We start from the raw sequence: 17286 nt of genomic DNA, 5'->3' as shown, positions 1-17286 counted from the left end.
AGGACTACACCCTCTCCCTGCCCCTACAATCAAATTATATACATATATATATACAGATCATATATATATATATATATATATATATATATATATATATATATATATATATATATATATATATATATATATATACAAACTGTGTATAGATAGATAGATAGATAGATAGATAGATACATAGATAGATGATAGATAGATAGATAGATAGATAGATAGATAGATAGAACTGAAGCATATTCATACATCTGCATGTATGTAAAACATGTTGTAGCAAAACACACAAAAACAAACCCTAATCAATATACAGTGCTAGAGTGTGTGTGTATATATATATATATATATATATATATAATTTTCCATGTAGCCTTAATTCATTATTTTTTATTTATATTTATTTATTTTTGTCAAGTGATATACCTTTACAAATTACCTTAATTATTTTTCAGGAAGTGCAGAAATCTGTGTAATTGTGATACAGTAATGGCAGCTTGCAAAGGAGTCTGGACACAACCTTTCTGGAAAGCAGTTACAGGAGAATTTCTGGCCATGTTTATATTTGTTTTTTTAAGTCTTGGTTCTACTATTAACTGGAGTCCCCCTGAAAAGCCTCAGCCAGCAGATATAGTCCTCATCGCTCTATGCTTTGGATTAAGCATTGGTACACTAGTGCAATGCTTTGGACATATAAGTGGAGCTCATATTAACCCAGCTGTAACTATTGCCATGGTTTGCACAAGGAAGATCAGTGTTGCCAAATCAGTTTTTTACATTGTTGCACAGTGCCTGGGTGCCATTGCAGGAGCAGGACTTCTCTACTTGGTCACACCATCAGATGTAGCAGGCAATTTTGGAGTTACCAAGGTAATCTGCATCTTGAATCTGTTTTATTCAAATTTATAAATAATATGAAATACATTAATATTTACACAAGCTGTTCCAATGAGTTACAGGTAGCCCTCAGTTTACGCCGGGGTTAGGTTCCAGAAGGAATGGTTGTAAAAAGAAACTGTTGTAAATTGAAACCCAGTTCATAATGTAAATCAATGGGAAGTGAGGTTGTTAGGTTCCAGGCCCCTCTCAAAATTGACATAAGTAACCTATAATACATTTTTTTAAAGCTTTGAAATGAAGACTTTAAATGCTACACATCATTATTAACCTAATCACACAACAGACTGTATCATCAAACTAAGTTTAATGAACAAAAACATTTTTTTACTTGCATTTTTCTGCAAACAAAGCAGTGAGGTATCTGCATTGAAACAGTAGCATACACTGTTAGCTAATATCCAGTTCACAGATATTCTATGCATTCCAGTCTGCACTGATTTTTTTAGGCACTCTGACCTTCAAGCAGCTGGGCAGGAAGATGTAAAGTTTCCCTCATGGCTGCTAGATCTTGTTCCTTTGACAGCTCGATAGGTCTGGTCTGGTCTGTGTACACCAATTAATTTCAGACCTGCTAAGCTTGCATATCTTTGCTGTAACACAAGCGGACAGCTCCACCTACTGGCCTGTCAATAGCAGTAACATGACTGGAAAAAAAGAGCGTTATTCTGAAATGGCGCAAATTGAATAAGCGTAAACCGAGGGCCACCTGTATTGTGTACCTAAAGCAGAGTGATCCAAATATTTTGCTTATATAGGAACCTAGATAGTGTTTTAATAATAGTAATTGTCATGGAATCTTTCTAAATACCTCAGTAGATGAGACAAGACAACTCACATGATAGTACAATAATTTTAAGCCCAGGATCATTAAGCAATATTTACTTACTTTGCATCATGCTAAGAGTACAGGAGAACTAAACAATATATACCATATTTAAATATAGATAAGTGCTTAAACCCTCAATAAACATAACATATTACATATTTTAACATTTATTATATTTATTGTTAAAAAATCTGCATTGCCTCACTCCAGTTTACATGCCTTAGAGGTCTAAATTAAGTGTTATGTCTCATATCTCAGTCTGGCATTTAATATCTGAATAGTAACATCAGTATAACCAACAATCTGTTTCCAACATTCCAAGCTACAATTCAATAAAGATGCTTAAAGAAGTCTAACCAAGATTGTCGTAGTATTATGATCATGATTTCTGATTTAAAAAGCAGAAGAAACAGAAGCAATGTATTTTACTACAGATTAAAAAAAAACTTGTAATGAATTAAGGCTCATTGTATATCGTGGACAATGCCATCCACACACCCATAACATAAAACAAATTAAAAAAGCAGAAACAACAATATAAAAAAACACATTTTAAATTATATATTTCAAATACATTAAAACATTACTTTAATATATCCTTTCACTAAATATATTTTTTTAACTTACCTAACGCCCGTTTTTGCTAGTATTGATACACAAAAATGCAGATAAGAAATTTCATGAGTACAAAACTGCAGTGAAGATTAAATGTGACCTTTATAGCTAAAACTAAGACTAACATAAAATACAAATTATCAAAACTGAGCCCTATCCATAGCCAGTACGTTCACATTTTCAATAATCCTTTAAAAAGTTTCATGTCATTTTCTTGTGTATTTCCAAATTTTCAATTTTTCATTACAGTGTATATATATATATATATATATATATATATATATATATATATATATATATATATATATATACATACAGTATATTATAGTTATTAATGTTGCTTAATCTTAATCGTTACATCCAAATCTAAATTAGCATGTCTAGACAATATTGGGTCTATGGACTGACTCTGAATAGGCTAAAATAACTGTCTTGGAGAAAAATCTCAAAATCAACTTTTCTCAAAATGCAAGTTGGTTAAAAATACTCATTTGTATCTAGTATAGTTAGAAAAATCAACTAAATATCAAATTGAAGAATAGTAATAGGCTATATACAAAGCAAAGACCTGAACAAGACTTGAGCCTAACTTGTCAAAAGTTGCTTGTCTATGTCTACTGACATAATATAGTTAGAACTTACAATAGCCTCAGGTGTGAATATATTTAACAAACGCAGGGGAACATCTTTATTAGAGGAATCTGGAAAGGGTGAAAGAATTTTATAATAGTAAGAAAATGAAACCTTCCAATTAATTGTAGATAAATTAAATTAAATTGACCGATCTATGTTTATTGGCTTACTATACTTAGAACATAAGTTGGTTGGCGGTTTGCAGCATTGTGGATATATACCTTACATATAATTTTAAATTATACAACCTCTAAACTAAATTGTTTTATTTTCACTATACATACAGCATCTATTATTCTGCATAAGAAATAATATACCTATATATATAATATTTACTTCAGCATAAAAAAGTGGTGCCAAAGACCACAGTATACATACAAGAAGACCTACTTTTATATCCCTATCTGTAGATAACCCATAAACTAAGCTAAATGTGGGTTTTGCAAAATGTAAAAAATAAATTTAAGTAAAATATATTTCTATTCTTCCGGGTCTATCCCATTTGATCAAACACTACATGGCCATTTTGTTTTCTTTATTAAATTATTACATTACTAGTCCTAAAGCCCATTCACACAGGCCTTTTTTTGCAGTACATCGGTCCCACTCCTTGTTCTCTCTCCCTCCCCCTCTCTTTTGCTCTCTCTCTCTCCCCCTCTCTTTTGCTCCCTCTCCCCCCCTCTTTTGCTCTCTCTCCCCCCCCTCTCTTTTGTGCTCTCTCCCCCTCTCTTTTGCGCTCTCTCCCCTCTCTTTTGCACTATCTCTCCCCCCTCTCTTTTGCGCTCTCTCCCCCTCTCTTTTGTGCTCTCTCTCTCCCCTCTCTTGAGCTCTCTCCCCCTCTCTTTTGCGCTCTCCCACTCCAGCTCTCTTTTGCTCTCTCTACCCCCTCTCTTTTGCTCTCCCCTTCTCTTTTGCTCTCTCCCCCTCTCTTTTGCTCTCTCTCCCCCTCTCTTTTGCTCTCTCCCCCTCTCTTTTGCTCTCTCCCATCTCTCTTTTGCTCTCTCGCTCTCCCCCTCTCTTTTGCTTTCTCCCCCCTCTCTTTTGCACTCTCTTCCCCTCTCTTTTGCGCTCTCTCTCCCCCTCTCGTTTGCGCTCTCTCCCCTCTCTCTTTTGTGCTCTCTCCCCCTCTCTTTTGCACTCTCTCTCTCCCCCTCTCTTTTGCGCTCTCTCCCCCTCTCTTTTGCTGTCTCTCTCCCCTCTCTTTTGCTCTCTCTCCACACCCCCCTCTCTTTTGTGCTCTCTCTCCCCTCTCTCTTTTGCGCTCTCTCTCCCCTCTCTCTTTTGCCCTCTCTCCCCCCTCTCTTTTACATTCTCTCTCTCCCCGTCTTCTGCGCTCTCTCTCCCCTCTCTTTTACGCGCTCTCCCCCTCTCTTTTGTGCTCTCTCCCCCTCTCTTTTGCGCTCTCTCTCCCCCTCTCTTTTGCGCTCTCTCCCCCCCTCTCTTTTGCTCTCTCCCCCCTCTCTTTTGCTGTCTCTCCCCCTCTCTTTTGCTCTCTTCCGTCTCTGTTTTGCTCTCTCTCTCCCCCTCTCTTTTGCTTTCTCCCCCCTCTCTTTTGCGCTCTCTCCCCCTCTCTTTTGCGCTCTCTCTCTCCCCCCTCTCTTTTGCGCTCTCTCTCTCCACTCTCTCTTTTGCGCTCTCTCTCCCCCCTCTCTTTTACACTCTCTCCCCCTGTCTTCTGTGCTCTCTATCCCCTCTCTTTTACGCTCTCTCCCCCTCTCTTTTGTGCTCTCTCCCTCTCTCTTTTGCGTTCTCTCTCTCCCCCCCTCTTTTGCGCTCTCTCCCCCCTCTCTTTTGCTCTGTCTCTCTTCCCTCTCTTTTGCTCTCTCTCTCCACTCCCCCCCTCTTTTGCTCTCTCTCCCCCTCTCTATTGCTCTCTCGCCACCCTCTCTCCCTCCTCTCTCTCCCCCCTCTCTTCTTTTGCTCTCTCTCTCTTCCCCTCTATTTTGCTCTCTCTCTTCCCCCCTCCTATTTTCTCTCTCCCCCTCTCTTTGCTCTCTCTCTCCCCTCTCTCTTCTCTCTATTTTGCTCTTTCCCCTCTCTTTTGCTCTTCCCCCTCTATTTTGCTCTCTCCCCCCTCTTTTTGCTCTTTCCCCTCTCTTTTGCTCTCTCTCCCCCCTCTCTCCCCCCTCTTTTTTGCTCTCTCTCCCCTTCTCTATTGCTCTCTCTCCCCCCTTTCTCCCCCCTCTTCCTCCCCCTCTCTCTCTCACCCCTCTCTTCTTTTGCTCTCTCTCTCTTCCCTTCTTGTTTGCTCTCTCTCTCCCCCCTCTCTCTCCGCCCTATATTCTTTTGCTCTCTCTCTCCCTCTCTCTTTTGCTCTCTCTCTCCCTTTCTCTCTTCCCTCTATTTTACTCCTTCCCCTCTCTTTTACTCTTTCCCCTCTATTTTGCTCTCTCCACCCTCTTTTTTTTGCTCTTTCCCCTCTCGTTTGCTCTCTCTCCCCCTCTCTTTATATCTCCTTCCCCTCTCTCTCTTGCCATGCGTGTGACCGCGCCCGGCCCCGACCCCGTCACGCCCGGCCATGACCCCCGCTCATGTCAGCCCGCTCACACCACCGCCATGTCCGCTCATGCCCACTTTCGCCCACCATCACCGTGCCACAGCAGATCAGGTAGACTCTAAGGCCAGGTGTGTTTGTCCTCGTGCTGTCTCTACTGCGCATGACAGCTTCAGACAAACAAACTTGGCCTTTTATATTATAGGATAGGATAAGTACAAAAGCACACATTATCCTATTCATTTCCTATTTGTTTTTAAGTCAACCATAAAGTCCTTATTTTCAAACCTAAAACATGCCTTGTTAAAGTTTTTATCGCCTCATATTCATCTTAAATAAGGTTGACCTCACAATGATCTCCAATACTACATTGTAATCTTATAACAATAATGCACATGTCGAGCCCACTATAGCTGATGGAAAAAAACATACTTTATTGCAAAATTTGAAAATTATAGAAGAAAAAAGCTTGGAAAGATGACTCCACCCATGTTTGCAAGCTTTTTACTCTCTGTGTGCTTACATGATTTTAACATTTTGTAACAGTATTTGTTATGTTTTCGTTTTAGCCTTTCATTAGATTAAGAAGGGTTTATTTAAGCAACTGATCATTTGATACCAACACCATATAATGATTGTATTTGTTTCTAATCCATACAGGAGCTAAATGGTTTTTTAGCACACTGATTAAGAACTAATAAGAGAATACCCTTTCTGTAAGTCTATATGGATTGTAAATTGACAACTTTAATGTTATATTGCCTGTTAATACCTGTGAACATGTCTATCTTTTCATGGGTAAATTCGGAAAATCATAATAAAAATTATTTAAACAAATTTTTATTTTTTATCAGCTATAGTGGTCTTTTCTAAATTTGATCCAAACTATAGTGACTATAAATAGATGATCAGTATAACTTCCATATTTCGTTTAAATTACAGCAAATTAGATAATCAACATTATTAAAAATTTCCTTTTTATTAAACAAATAAAGACAGGGAAATGTTACCTTGTGAGTTCTTTCTTAATGAAAATTAGTACAGTGTTTATATTGAAAAATAGTACATTTCCATATCTTAATAACTTAAAACATGTTGCATCGTTACATGCAGCAATAATCTTGATGCTAAAACGGCTATTACAGGCTTCATATTTTAATAAACAAACTAGTGAAATTAAAAGTGGTCATAATGAACGTTTGATGCCCTCTATTTAGAAAGATTTTGGATTGGTACTGGTATTCTTGTAACCAATAATTGACCTAGCAAGGAATAATTACATCAAAAAAGTAAAGTGTCAGCTACAGTATAAATGAGGCTAGATTACAAGTGCAGCGCAATATAGCATTCCCGCTCAGGCGTAAACTACGCTCGATTGAGGCACGTGCAAAAAAAAATTGCTACTGTGTTAACTTCTCCTGTAGACTTCAATGGAGAGCAAAAACTGAAAAAAAGAGTGTTAAACCTGACATGAATTATTAAAATGTCACATTCCACTGTTCTTCACATAGAAGAATATGTTCTATTTTTAATATTTATATATCATATTTTTTTTAAACAAAAAAATAAATATATATATATATATATATATATATATATATATACCTTTATATATTTATATGATTATACATAGGTACAGATTTATGCAGGAATGTTTATGTATATGTATATACCTGTATATTTATTTAATAATAAAAAGTACATTACTTTCTATGTGAAGAACATAGGAATGTAAAATATACATACATATACATATTTAGACATGTGTATGTATGTAGCTCTATATTAAAGCCCTTTGGTAATCCTTTTTTTTAACACCTGAGACCTCGGGCCAATTTTTATGCCGCGTATTCAGCTGAATGTATCTGTTTTCATGTGAGCCTTTATGCTCGCTGGAAACAGGAGTTAAGAAGCGGAAACAGAAGTTAAGAGGCAGTGGTCTTAAGACCGCTGCTCCGTAACTCGTCTGCCACCTCTGAGACGCGGACAACACCCCCTTCTTGTGCAATGATAAATGAAGACAGCATATGCTGTCGACATTTATCGATTTGCGGCGGACATGATCAGCTATAGTGGATCATGTCCGTCCGCACAATGGTAAATCAGCCCCCTCATATCTTTGAGCCCTTGTTAATTTTTAATGCAAAGTTTTTAAATATTTTTTATCAGACGGTGTTATTATTATAAGTATAATTGTATTTTTAAATGTATTTTTCATCTTTTTTGAGCAACTTTGTTGTGTCACGTAACATTTAACCTGAGATCTGAAGTTGTGCTAATCCGACACCTGTTAAATTCAATTGAGTACAAGTGAACACATTTACTTTCATCTCATAATATGTCTGCTATTTCTGACACACAAAGAGTTTCTAAATATCCCTTATTGCTCGCACTCAACAGTTAACACTCCATTCATAATCTAGCCCTATTTTACATCACCTCTCTGAATTATTGAAGTAAATGGACCATATATATATATATATATATATATATATATAAACGTTATTATCGTCATGTATGCTTTTAATTTTCATCTGTTCCTTTGTTTTCTCCCATTAATTTTTACTGTGATTTTTTCCCCCTGACAATTAATAGGTGAATGAAAAGCTATCTTCTGGCCACGGACTGCTTGTTGAACTGATTATTACATTTCAATTGGTTTTTACAATATGTGCAAGCTGTGACCCAAAGCGCAATGACATCACAGGATCAGTAGCATTGGCAATTGGCTTTTCTGTTGCAATTGGCCATTTATTTGCTGTGAGTATATCACAATTATACAAGTGTATCCTATAAATTGAAATGTATTTTTGTTTTTAGTATTGATTCTCTTTAGCACAAGTTTTTTTCTATACATCTGTCTATATATAATTGCTGTGTGACTTTTTTATACATGTATGGATAACATGTTAAGGAAAAAGCCAAAACATTACAGCAAGGTTGTGATGACATGAGGCAAAACCATATATATAACATGTAATGTAGCCTAAAATAGTGGCCATCATTGGACAGATATTTATGTTAATTTGGATTTCAGATTTTTAAGAAATACAGCCTGTCCTAATACACAGAGATATGAATATATATTTTTTTCTACAGTTGCCAATTTTTCTATTTTCTGCAACCAAGCCTTGGTGGAATCTGAGGTATGATTGTGATCATTGGTCCAATGGTGCCCAGGCTTCAGCTTCCTCACATTTTCTCCTAGGATTTCCTGATACTTCATTAAATCCATCTTGTCTTCTGTCGCGATCGCTCTGCTGCTGATCGCTTTCTCCTTCCTGCATGTGTCGGCGCGGTAGCGCTTCCTTGGTTGCCTAGCAACCCTGTGTCGCACCGGCTCCTTCTGCTGACGTCAGAAGGTCTTCTTATTCCGGCGTCTTCTCTCCTCGGTGCCTGTTTGTTTTCCTTAACCGGCTTGTGAGTACCTTTTGAATTTCTTGGCTTGTTTAAACTTCAACCTGCTTAACCCCTATCTGCCTGAAACCTGTTAACTGGACTTTGCTTGTTTGATATTCTACTGATTAACCCCAAACTGCCTGATTACTCGTTGCTGGACATTGCTTGCTTCACTATTCTACGGATTAACCCCAAACTGCTTGATTACTCGTTGCTGGACATTGCTTGTTTCACTATTCTACTGTTTAACCCCAAACTGCCTGATTACTTGTTGCTGGACATTGCTTGTTTCACTATTCTACGGATTAACCCCAAAATGTTTGATTACTCGTTGCTGGACATTGCTTGTTTCACTATTCTACTGTTTAACCCCAAACTGCCTGATTACTTGTTGCTGGACATTGCTTGTTTCACTATTCTACGGATTAACCCCAAATTGCCTGATTACACGTTGCTGGACATTGCTTGTTTGATAACTCTATTGGTTAATCCTTATCTGCCTGATTACACGTTGCTGGACATTGCTTGCTTGATTACCCTACTGGTTAACCCCTACCTGCCTGATTACACGTTGCTGGATATTGCTTGCTTGATTACTCTTTTGGTTAACCCTATCTACACAAAGTTTCTTCTCCTGACCCTGCTGTACCAACTTCCAGTTTATTTCAGTGAGTATTTTACTGTAGCTGTCGCAGGGTCAGGTCCTGGTATATACTCACAGTGCTAGGGTGTTTTACAAACCTCATTCTAGCATTTGGGTCTAACTCTGGACTTAACCTATCCTGACATTACAAACAGGCCATATAATGGACCCTGGTGAGTTATCCAGAGCTGTGGCTCTACAGGGACAACTTCTTGGAACCCACTCTGTACACCTGCAATCCCTGGATTCTAAATTGGATCAAATTACGGCTCTTTTGCATAATCTCTCTCCACCTTCACAAGTCTCTGCAACACCTGTTGTTCCTGCGGCCAGTTCAAACCCTGCATTTAATCCGCCACAACCTGCAGTACAGTTAATTCCCAGAATTCCGCTACCGGATAAATATGACGGCAATCCTGAAGACTGTCGAGGATTTCTCAATCAATGCCGTCTTCACTTCAGAAATAATCCTCAGATGTTTGTTACCTCTTCCTCTAAGATCACCTTTTTGATTTCTCTTATGAAGGGTAAAGCCTTGGCTTGGGTTTCTCCACTGTTGGAAAAGGATGATCCCTTGCTCCACGATATTGACTCTTTTGTATCCATATTTTCTTCCGTGTTTGATAAACTTGGAAGGTCAGCGGCTGACAAAGCAGGACTTTTAGATTTGAGGCAGGGTTCTCTTTCTGTAGCACAATACGCTATAGAATTCCGGACTTTAGCTGCCGAGACTATGTGGAATCATGGGGCCCTGCGTGCAGCGTTTCGTAAAGGTCTTTGTGATCGTTTAAAAGACGAACTGGTATATAGGGATCTTCCAGATTCTCTAGAAGAACTCATCAATTTATGTATCAAGTTAGATGCTCGTTACTCTGAACGTCTCCATGAACGTGACCGTAACAGAAGATCCTTTATCAAATCTACTTTCCGTCCTATGTCTCGTTCACCAAACCTTCCTCCTGCTCCGAATTCATCTATCTCTGAATCAAGTGAACCCATGGAGGTTGGAGCAATTAAGTTATCTGAAGCTGAACGTCTCAGAAGGCGTAATCTTGGACTATGTCTTTACTGTGGTATTAAAGGGCATATGTTAAAAGATTGTCCAACCCGTCCAGTAAAAGCCAGAGCTTAACTCCAGAAAGAGGGACTGAGTTAAGCCAAAGATCTATTTCTACCCTCAATCCTAAGCTGTTTGTTCCAGTCACCTTCCGTTTTGGCAACACCAAATTCCAGGCTCAAGCACTCATCGATTCAGGAGCTGCAGGAATGTTTATGGATGCGGATTTTGTCAATATTTTTCGGATTCCTTTGCTTTCCAAGAGCCAAGTAATAAGGGTCACTACTGTCAGTGGTCAACCCTTAGGTTCGGGAATCATTCAATATTCGACAATACCACTTCTCATGTCTGTAGGAGTACTTCATTCGGAAACCATTAGTTTTGACATCATCTCTTCTCCTCAGTTTCCTTTAATTTTGGGACTTCCTTGGCTTCAACTTCATGATCCGGTTTTTTCCTGGTCTAAAGGTGAACTTCTTACTTGGGGATCTTCTTGTTTTAAACAGTGTCTTCAGAATACTCCCAAACCTTTTAGTACAGTTGTGGCAGTTTTGGACATTCCTGATTCCTTGCCTGTACAATATCATTCTTTTTGTGATGTCTTTTCTAAGAAAGATGCTGAAATATTACCTCCACACCAGACCTTTGATTTTCTCATTGACCTACTACCTGGAGCACCTCTTCCCAAGGGTAAAACATACCCACTTTCTCGTCAAGAAAATGTTTCACTCGAAGAATACATCAAAGATAATTTGGCCCGAGGTTTTATTCGCCCTTCTTCCTCTCCGGTAGGAGCAGGTTTTTTCTTTGTTGAAAAAAGAGATGGAGGTCTTCGTCCTTGCATTGACTATCGTGCTCTTAATCAGATTACAATCAAGAATTGTTATCCTCTTCCTCTCATTCCCGAATTATTTGATCGTCTCCAGGGTGCCTCCATCTTTACCAAATTGGATCTTCGTGGGGCATATAATTTGGTCAGGATTCGTAAAGGGGACGAGTGGAAAACAGCCTTCAACACTAGGTTCGGGCACTATGAATATTTAGTTATGCCTTTTGGGTTATGCAATGCCCCTGCGGTTTTTCAACATTTTGTTAATGAAATATTCAGAGACTATCTTAATCAATTCATCATTATCTATCTTGATGACATTTTGATTTATTCTCAGACTTTACAGGATCACGTTCATCATGTCAAACTAGTACTCCAGAGATTACGTGAAAATTCTCTCTTTGCCAAGCTTGAAAAGTGCTCTTTTCATCAAGAATCTATTCCTTTCTTGGGCTACATCATTTCACCGTCTGGATTTGAGATGGACTCTGACAAACTGTTGGCTATTATAGAATGGCCTAGACCAACTTCCTTAAAATCTCTTCAAAGATTTCTGGGGTTTGCCAATTACTATCGTAAATTCATAAAAGACTTTGCTAACATCTCGGCACCCCTTACAGCTCTTACTAAGAAGGGTCAGGATTGCAAGAATTGGTCTGATAAAGCCTTACAGGCCTTTGAATCTTTGAAGTCTGCATTTACTTCGGCTCCTATTCTTTGTCATCCAGTTCCGAGTCTCCAATTCATCCTTGAAGTGGATGCTTCTCTGATCGCTGCTGGGGCTGTGCTATCTCAGCGAAATCCTGTTACTAGCAAAATTCTTCCTGTGGGGTTCTTCTCCAAAAAGTTTAGTTCTTCAGAACTGAATTATGATGTCGGTAACAAGGAACTGTTAGCTATTAAGATGGCTTTGGAAGAATGGAGACATCTGCTTGAAGGCACGGTTCAACCATTTCTTATCCTCACGGATCATAAAAATCTTCTGTATCTTCATACTGCTAAACGTCTCAACTCACGTCAAGCCCGATGGGCTCTGTTCTTTTCCAGATTTAATTTTGTCCTCTCTTATATTCCTGGTTCTAAGAACACTAAAGCGGATGCTTTATCCAGACAATTTCTGGCCTCTGATTCTACATTATTGGATTCTGAACCCATTCTCCGTCCTGCTAAAGTTATAGCTCAGTTATCTACTTTTCCTTTCCAAGCATTACAGTCTGCTCAAGCCTCTATTCCTTCCTCCTATAACATACCTCCTGGGATCTTGTTTGTACCTGCAGAATTCTGCATCAAACTTCTTCGTTGGGCTCATGATAATATTTTGTCTGGACATCCAGGAGAACGTAATACTTTGTGGAAACTCAAACAACATGTCTGGTGGCCTTCTATGGTCAAAGATGTCAAGGATTATGTTGTAGCTTGTCATTCCTGTACCTCTAATAAACAGTCTTCTTGTTTACCTTTTGGACTCTTACAACCTCTGCCTGTTCCATATTATCCCTGGTCTCATCTTTCCATGGACTTTATTACAGATCTTCCTAATTCTGCCGGAAACAAGACCATATGGGTTGTGGTAGACAGATTTTCCAAAGCGGCTCATTTTGTTCCTTTATCTGGATTACCATCTGCTCAGAAACTCGCTGAACTGTTTATACTCCATATCACCAGATTACACGGTTTTCCTTTGGACATTGTTTCTGATCGAGGAGTTCAATTTGTCTCAAGATTCTGGAAATCTCTATGCAAACAGTTTGGAGTTACCATATGTCTATCTACTGCCCATCATCCTCAATCCAACGGTCAAACTGAGCGGGTAAACCAATCTCTTGAATCCTATCTCAGACACTATGTTAATCATCAGCACTCCAATTGGTCTCAACTTCTTCCTTTAGCAGAACTTGCTTACAATTCCCGTTTCAATTCTTCTTTACAGACTTCTCCTTTCAAGGCAGCCTATGGATTTGTGCCCAGAACTTTTCCTATGTTTTCTGGGGGTTCTGGAGTTCCTGGAGCAGATCGAACTGTGAAGAATCTCTGTAAACACTGGAAGAAGATTCGAGAAATTCTTCTCCTCTCTTCTCAAAGGTATAAATGATTTGCTGATCGCAAACGCCGTAAGGCACCTTCATTTCGCACTGGAGACAAGGTTTGGATTTCCACCAGATTTATTCGACTCAAACAACCTTGTGCTAAATTGGGTCCTAAGTACATTGGCCCATTTAGAATTGTTTCCAAGGTATGTTCTACTGCCTACAGGGTGGCTTTACTGGACACCCTGAAGATTCATCCTGTGTTTCACGTATCTCTTCTTAAACCAGCGGTCTCTAACCGGTTTTCCACCAAATGTAAAGTTCCCTCTCCGTTTCTGGTGGATGGTACTTCAGAATTTGAGATCAGTCAAATTCTTGATTCCAAATTGAGGGGTAACCGTTTATATTATTTGGTCCATTGGAAGGGATATCCCATCACTGAACGTTCCTGGGAACCTGCTTCTCATGTCCGCGCCTCTGCTTTGATCAAACAGTTCCACACTCTGAATCCTTCAAAACCTGTTCGTGTTCCCTGGAGGGGTCCTTGAGGAGGGGGCACTGTCGCGATCGCTCTGCTGCTGATCGCTTTCTCCTTCCTGCATGTGTCGGCGCGGTAGCGCTTCCTTGGTTGCCTAGCAACCCTGTGTCGCACCGGCTCCTTCTGCTGATGTCAGAAGGTCTTCTTATTCCGGCGTCTTCTCTCCTCGGTGCCTGTTTGTTTTCCTTAACCGGCTTGTGAGTACCTTTTGAATTTCTTGGCTTGTTTAAACTTCAACCTGCTTAACCCCTATCTGCCTGAAACCTGTTAACTGGACTTTGCTTGTTTGATATTCTACTGATTAACCCCAAACTGCCTGATTACTCGTTGCTGGACATTGCTTGTTTCACTATTCTACGGATTAACCCCAAACTGCTTGATTACTCGTTGCTGGACATTGCTTGTTTCACTATTCTACTGTTTAACCCCAAACTGCCTGATTACTTGTTGCTGGACATTGCTTGTTTCACTATTCTACGGATTAACCCCAAACTGTTTGATTACTCGTTGCTAGACATTGCTTGTTTCACTATTCTACTGTTTAACCCCAAACTGCCTGATTACTTGTTGCTGGACATTGCTTGTTTCACTATTCTACGGATTAACCCCAAATTGCCTGATTACACGTTGCTGGACATTGCTTGTTTGATAACTCTATTGGTTAATCCTTATCTGCCTGATTACATGTTGCTGGACATTGCTTGCTTGATTACCCTACTGGTTAACCCCTACCTGCCTGATTACACGTTGCTGGATATTGCTTGCTTGATTACTCTTTTGGTTAACCCTATCTACACAAAGTTTCTTCTCCTGACCCTGCTGTACCAACTTCCAGTTTATTTCAGTGAGTATTTTACTGTAGCTGTCGCAGGGTCAGGTCCTGGTATATACTCACAGTGCTAGGGTGTTTTACAAACCTCATTCTAGCATTTGGGTCTAACTCTGGACTTAACCTATCCTGACATTTTCCACACGCTGTAGGATTCCAGTGCCAGAGGATGGAAAGCACCACCAAAGCATCACTGAGTAACCACCACTTGTAGGCAGAGTGTTCTTTTCAGCATTTGCTTCATTCTTCTTCCTCCAGACATACCGCTGATCCATCGGGCTGAAAAGTTCCAGTTTTGTTTCATCACTCCACAGAACTGAATCCCAAAACTTCTGTGGCTTATTTAAATGATTTTGAGCATATTAGAGCTGACTTTTCTTGTACTTTTGGGTCAGTACTGGTGTATGTCTTGGAGTATTGGCATGGAAACCTCCGTTTAGTATGCGCCTTACTGTGCAAACTGAAACTTCAGTGCCTGTTGCTACCAAGTCTTGCTGCACTCACTTGAGCAATTATCTCAACCTGCCTTCTCAGAAATCTGGTTGCAGCTGTTGATAGCTTCCTTTTTCTCCCAAGTCCTGGTAGTGTAACCACAGTCAAATAATTTTAAGACTGCAGAATTCATTAAAAGTTGCATTTTGAGTTGAATTTGGGGAAACCACTTGAAGCATTTGTTGTGTTTAACTATTTCAATTGCTTTTGTTTGATTTGTTCATTGCAAACATCTGAAAGTCTGTAAATTTTAATAATAAACCTTAACCTAGATTACGAGTCTTGCGTTAGCCTTAAAAAGCAGCGTTGAGGGGGTCCCAACACTGCTTTTTAACGCCCGCTGGTATTACGAGTCAGGCAGGTACAGGTCTACCGCTAACATTTTTTCCAAGATTTTAGGTTACCGCAAATCCCCTTACGTCAATTGCGTAATCCTATCTTTTTAATGGGATTTTCCTAACGCCGGTATTACGATCGTCTAAAAAAGTGAGCGGTAGACCCTCTCCTGTCCAGACTCCTACCGCATTTAAAAGTCAGTAGTTAGGAGTTTATTGGGCTAATGCCGTAACATAAAACTCTTAACTAAAGTGCTGCAAAGTACACTAACACCCATAAACTATCTATCAACCCCTAAACCGCCGCACTCCCACCTCGCAAACACTAGTTAAATTTTATTGACTACTAATCTGCCATCCCTAACATCGCCGACACCTACCTACATTTATTAATCCCAATCGTCCGACCCCCAACGTCGCCGCTACTATATTACATTTATTAACCCCTAAACCTAAGTCTAACCCTAAGTCTAACCCCCCCTAACTTAAATATAATTTAAATTAAACAAAATAAATTTACCATAATTAAATAAATTATTCCTATTTAAAACGAAATACTTACCGATAAAATAAACCCTAAGCTAGCTACAATATAACAGTTACATTGTAGCTATCTTAGGATTTATATTTATATTACATGCAACTTTGTATTTATTTTAACTAGGTAGAATAGTTATTAAATAGTTATTAACTATTTAATAACTATTTAATAACTGCATAGCTAAAATAAGTACAAAAGTACCTGTAAAATAAACCCTAACCTAAGTTACAATTACACCTAACACTACACTATAATTAAACTAATTACCTAAACTATCTACAATTAATTACAATTAAATTAAATAAACTAAATTACGAAGAAAACCCCCCCACTAAATTACAGAAAAAAAAAAAGAATTACAAGAATTTTAAACTAATTACACCTAATCTAATCCCCCTAATAAAATAAAAAAGCCCCCCAAAATAATAAAATTCCCTACCCTATACTAAAAAGGACCTTTTGCGGGGCATTGCCCCAAAGTAATCAGCTCTTTCACCTGTAAAAAAAAATACAATACCCCCCCCAACATTAAAACCCACCACCCACACACCCAACCCTAATCTAAAACCCACCCAATCCCCCCTTAAAAAAACCTAACACTACCCCCTTGAAGATCACCCTACCTTGAGCCGTCTTCACCCAGCCGAGCACAAGTGGTCCTCCAGAGGGTCTGAAGTCTTCATCCTATCCGACCAGAAGAGGACATCCAGACCGGAAGGCTTCATCCAGACGGCATCTTCTATCTTCATCCTTCCGGAGTGGAGCGGGTCCATCTTCAAGACATCCGACGCAGAGCATCCTCTTCATCTGACGGCCGACGACTGAATGACTGGTCCTTTAAGTGACGTCATCCAAGATGGCGTCCTTTGAATTCCGATTGGCTGATAGAATCCTATCAGCCAATCGGAATTAAGGTAGGAAAAATCCTATTGGCTGATGCAATCAGCCAATAGGATTGAAGTTCAATCCGATTGGCTGATCCAATTAGCCAATAGGATTGAGCTCGCATTCTATTGGCTGTTCCAATCAGCCAATAGAATGCAAGGTCAATCCTATTGGCTGATTGCATCAGCCAATAGGATTTTTCCTACCTTAATGCCGATTGGCGGAATTAAGGTAGGATTTTTCCTACCTTAATTC

The 17286-nt window shown here is 39.2% G+C and overlaps 1 protein-coding gene across 1 annotated transcript in view; it reads left to right on the top strand.

The window, feature by feature from the left end:
* The first annotated feature begins 455 nt into the window (after positions 1-455).
* AQP4 (aquaporin 4) overlaps positions 456-17286 on the top strand; it is a 38915-nt gene continuing 22084 nt past the window's right edge. Inside the window, exons 1-2 of the mRNA XM_053713132.1 lie at positions 456-858; positions 8052-8216. Of these exons, the coding sequence (XP_053569107.1) occupies positions 478-858; positions 8052-8216 (546 nt within the window). The 5' untranslated portion in view covers positions 456-477. The remainder of the gene's footprint in view (positions 859-8051; positions 8217-17286) is intronic.

This window comes from Bombina bombina, chromosome 5 (assembly GCF_027579735.1).
Source record: "Bombina bombina isolate aBomBom1 chromosome 5, aBomBom1.pri, whole genome shotgun sequence".
Classification (NCBI taxonomy): Eukaryota; Metazoa; Chordata; class Amphibia; order Anura; family Bombinatoridae; genus Bombina; species Bombina bombina.
The sequence above is the reverse complement of the archived record's forward strand: the minus strand, read 5'-3'. Positions and strand labels throughout refer to the sequence as shown.